At 46.6% G+C, this 4,056-nt stretch overlaps 1 protein-coding gene across 3 annotated transcripts; it reads right to left on the bottom strand.

Annotated features, from left to right (window-relative positions):
- Positions 1-799: 799 nt before the first annotated feature.
- Positions 800-3,502, bottom strand: LOC147901635 (putative receptor-like protein kinase At1g11050). 3 transcript variants are annotated; one of them, XM_087374958.1, is made up of 3 exons: positions 1,576-3,502; positions 1,250-1,421; positions 800-1,086 (listed from the first exon to the last, which is right to left on the bottom strand). In XM_087374958.1, the coding sequence occupies exon 1, from the start codon at positions 3,465-3,467 to the stop codon at positions 1,626-1,628; it is 1,842 nt and encodes a 613-aa protein (XP_087231084.1). In that variant the 5' UTR covers positions 3,468-3,502; the 3' UTR covers positions 800-1,086; positions 1,250-1,421; positions 1,576-1,625. The 3 variants fall into 3 exon arrangements, with proteins under 3 accessions (XP_087231084.1, XP_087231082.1, XP_087231083.1); XM_087374956.1 differs by having other exon boundaries at positions 801-1,086; positions 1,630-3,502; XM_087374957.1 differs by lacking the exon at positions 800-1,086 and having other exon boundaries at positions 1,195-1,421; positions 1,630-3,502.
- Positions 3,503-4,056: the final 554 nt, after the last annotated feature.

Below are 4,056 nucleotides of genomic sequence, written 5' to 3'. Positions count from 1 at the left end.
CAGACACAAATCTCCGATCAAAGTCGGATTATCTTGGTTGACTGAAGCCAAGCCTCCTTCACCGAAGTCAATACTCTCTTGTGACTTTAACGAAAAGCCATTTGATTGTTCAAACCCCTACAAAACTTACCATCCTCTTGTAGAAGCTTGCAAAATTCGTAATGACAATGCGCACAATTTCTTGACAAAATATATATGATGATCATAGGCAACAAAGATATGTTCAAAATGTTTGATGAGGCCTTCATAGTTGTGTTTAAAGGAAGCGACTTATTTTACTGCTATTTGTTTCCTACGTGTGCATTTGTTGCTTTAATTGTCGTTCCTATAGCTCTAGGTGTTTTTTGTCGTTTGTCTAACTGTCCAACAATTACTGTTCTGTCCACTCATATATAACGATGTATATGTGGCCTAATAATGGCCAACAGCATGGCTGCTGCAAGAACAGATCAGCCCTCCAGGGTGGAACCTAAGAACGATCTCCCCATAGATCTACAGGTCTCAATCGCAGCTCTTGTCATTTGGGGACTTACATGTGGGTGTTGGGGCTGGGGGCCGGAGCCATCTAATTAAAGCTCAGGCATATGCTTGCAGCTGGTGAATTAGTGAATTAACAGCTGCTCTGCTGAACAACTCTCCAGAGCATGACTTAAACAGATTCCAAAATGTACTCCTTTATTCTGCTTTATATGGTATGTCACATATCTGTGAAACATAAATATTGATCTATGACCTGCATTATGATATAACAAATCATAACCAAAGCTATTGGCAATCAAGCAAGATATTGCAATAAGGACGTTTGGAGACGCACCAAACTACGATGAAAAATCAAAACCGAAATCTTTAACCTTATGATTATCATCCGCAAGTGTACAAATCAGGGATCCACTCAATAGAATTAAAACTTTTCATCTGTTGGAATATGAAAAGGCCCCTGAAATTGGACTCTGCTTCTGGTGATTTGCACCCACATTATGGAAAATTCAAGAGTGACAGTACCCAATCTTCCATGCATTAAGACCATGAATGGTGCTGAGACTAACCCACAAGCTCCTCCAATCTTCTGATTCCTGTCCCACCTTCCTGCATGACCGGATATTCATTTAGATATAGATATAGGCAGCAGTCTCAGCTAGAGAATCTCACTTGCCACCAAGATTAGTCCAAGAGATGCTTCATTACTATAATGCATTTTAGCACTAATATTTACAGACTATCCCCCTCCAACCTGTACAACAGGACATACATGTAGGGATTAATCCATGAAATGCAACGATCTTATAAGATGGTGGTACTGCTTTCTTCTGGCTATCCTTTGTTGTTGAGGACACCACCCCACTGGCAAAATGCAACGATCTTATAAGATGCTGGTACTGCTTTCTTCTAACTATCCTTTGTTGTTGAGGACACCACCCCACCTGCCAGATAGGACGAATCAGAAACTTCAAACTTCATCTGTCCTGTCAATCATTTCAGAGATTCCTTCATTACATAAAAACCTTTGATTAACTTAACAGTCCTCCAATCCGATATGCTGCTCATCAAGTGAGACCACCATGGAAGAAATGCTACCATGGCAATGAAAGTGGGAGGATGTCAACCCTGAGCCTAGCCAATACTACCTACCTCAACAGGTCTTCCGCATTGTAGATGCAGGAATCAACTCCACTAGGCACAGAGGAGACATTGGAGACATCATCTGAGATCTGGGTCCATTCATGAGTCAGAGGCAGAGGACGATCAGGAATCTCAGGGATGTCAGCATCCCCTTGAAGCATCTTCAAAGCCTGAGCCATTGTAGGCCTGAATGCCACCAACAGATGGGCGCAGAGGATCCCAACCAGGACAAACCTCTCCATCACATCCGCAGGACCTTCGTTCCTTATTCGTTCATCTATAATTCCTCTTGCATTCCCTTCCTTCACCAATACCCATGCCCAATCGGTGATTAGAGGATAACTTCCTCGGACATCCAGTGCCTGTCTGCCACTCATCATAACCAGAAGCAGAACCCCAAAACCGTACACATCGCTTTTCTCTGTTAGCTGGCCATAGAGGGCATACTCGGGTGCCATGTAGCCTTGTGTCCCTGCTACCCTTGTCGTCATGTGTGTCATGCCCTCCTCGGTGATCTTGGCGAGGCCAAAGTCTGCTACTCTGGCATTTAGATTCTCGTCCAGGAGAATGTTGTTAGCCTTTACATCTCTGTGTATTATGGCGGGTTGAACACCTGTGTGGAGGTAGGCAAGCCCTTTGGCAGCGTCCACTGCTATCTTCCTGCGCTCTGGCCATCCTAGAACGGGCTTCTTTCCGCTGAAGAGATAATCTTCCAAGCTGCCATTGGGCATGTAGTCATATATGAGCAAACGCAAATGGCCAAAACTTGTGTTGCTGGCGACACAGCAACCTCTGAGGACGACAAGATTGCGATGTCTCACGCTGTTGATTACCTCCACTTCGTTCCCAAATTCTGCATCGCCTTCGGGTGAACAATTTTTTATCCTTTTCACCGCCACTTGCGTGCCGTTTCGCATGACGCCTTTGTACACAGTCGCAAATCCCCCGACCCCGATCAGGTTACTTTCGGCAAAATTGTTGGTCGCAGCCTTGATCTCGTCGAATTTGAACCAAATCGCACCCACGTTGGGGTGCATCGAGCTATTCAGTAACTTTCTGTTTCTTTGAACGAATCTCTCGTGACGCTGCTGCCGCCTCCTTAACCACCACAACCAGATCGAAATCGCACCGATGCTGCCCCCGATGATCACAACTCCAGCTCCTATAGCAACGTAGACGGCAGACCCATGGTGTTGCCCACTCCCAGATGCCTTTACCGCTAGAAGGCAAGTTGCCGTCGCAGGATTAGTCGGACCCAAAGAGTTTACGAAACCCGCAGCATAAAGCACTCCGAAGTACAAGCAGCTGGAGTTGTCCTGCGAAAGCCTGCTCGCTTTCGCAATCGCCGCAGTGGTATCCGTGATGCAGACCTGGCAAACGGCAAGGTTCGAAAGGTCGCCAGCGCAAGACCTGTCCATATTGGTGATGCCCACTTTTTGCTTCCAATCGCTAGTTGTGAGGATGCCAGAGCAAAGGATGGGGCTGGTGACGAAGAGAGAGGGTTCAGAAAACAGCTGGCACTGCTGAAAGGAATCAGAGGCGATGCCGTTGGAGACGAGGGAGGACCGGAAGGAGGCCAAGCAAGCCTGGGCAGTGGAATTGTCTGGGAGCTCGAAGGAGAGGGAGGAGCGAAGGTAGAGGGCGAGGCCCATGCCGAAGATATTGAAGACGGAGGTGCAGCAATCGTTAGAGGAAGGGGAGAGTTGTTGTTGGCAGGCGATGGGGGGGAACTGGCTAACGAAGGAGAAGTCGATGGGGCAAGAGGAGGGGGAGACGGAGGGGAGGGAAGAGGCCATGGAGAAGGAGATGGCCATGGCTATGGCGATGGCGAAGCGCAGGGGAGCCATATTTTTTTATGGCGATGCCCAAGCTCTGCAAAATGCGTTCAAGTTAAAAGTATCTATAACAACGCAACGAAGAAGACGACCACGTGCCCAACATGTTTGTAAAGATTTTAGAGGGCTTCCAAATATGCCAGGATTTCCGAGGATTTGCCTCAACACCGCTCTTTTCGCTCACAATTTTGGGCATTGCAGGTGCTTCGGTGGAGACAGGAAATTCTTTGTCTCCACCTGGGTTTTACAGTGCTAAACCACTTTTCTTGCTAAAAAAGCAAAGTGCTAAACCACTTTTCTTGCTAAAAAAGCAACAATGGAAATAAATTTGTGATGCCAAAAGCTCTCTGTTACTGACTATTACTGACAGAAGGGCGAACGCAGACAGTAATTAGGTAACAACAAAGGAAAAGAATGGTGGAAAACCCACTTCTTGAGCATTTATCTCGTCTGTAGTAGCTGGGAGATTCCGTATATAGACTACGCCGGCTCTTTTTTTAGCACTGCCTCCTTAGAGGACATTCCCATGAGCGAACAAAGAAATAGGCAGGAACTTCGCATCTCTACGCGAGAACATCAATTCGTGAGCTCTCCAGGCATT

Source organism: Dipteris shenzhenensis, chromosome 5 (genome assembly GCF_047967505.1).
Source record: "Dipteris shenzhenensis isolate YYH24624 ecotype China chromosome 5, Dip_SZ_1.0, whole genome shotgun sequence".
In the NCBI taxonomy this organism is placed as follows: domain Eukaryota; kingdom Viridiplantae; phylum Streptophyta; class Polypodiopsida; order Gleicheniales; family Dipteridaceae; genus Dipteris; species Dipteris shenzhenensis.
Note: the sequence above shows the minus strand (reverse complement) of the source record. Positions and strands in the feature narration are given on the sequence as shown.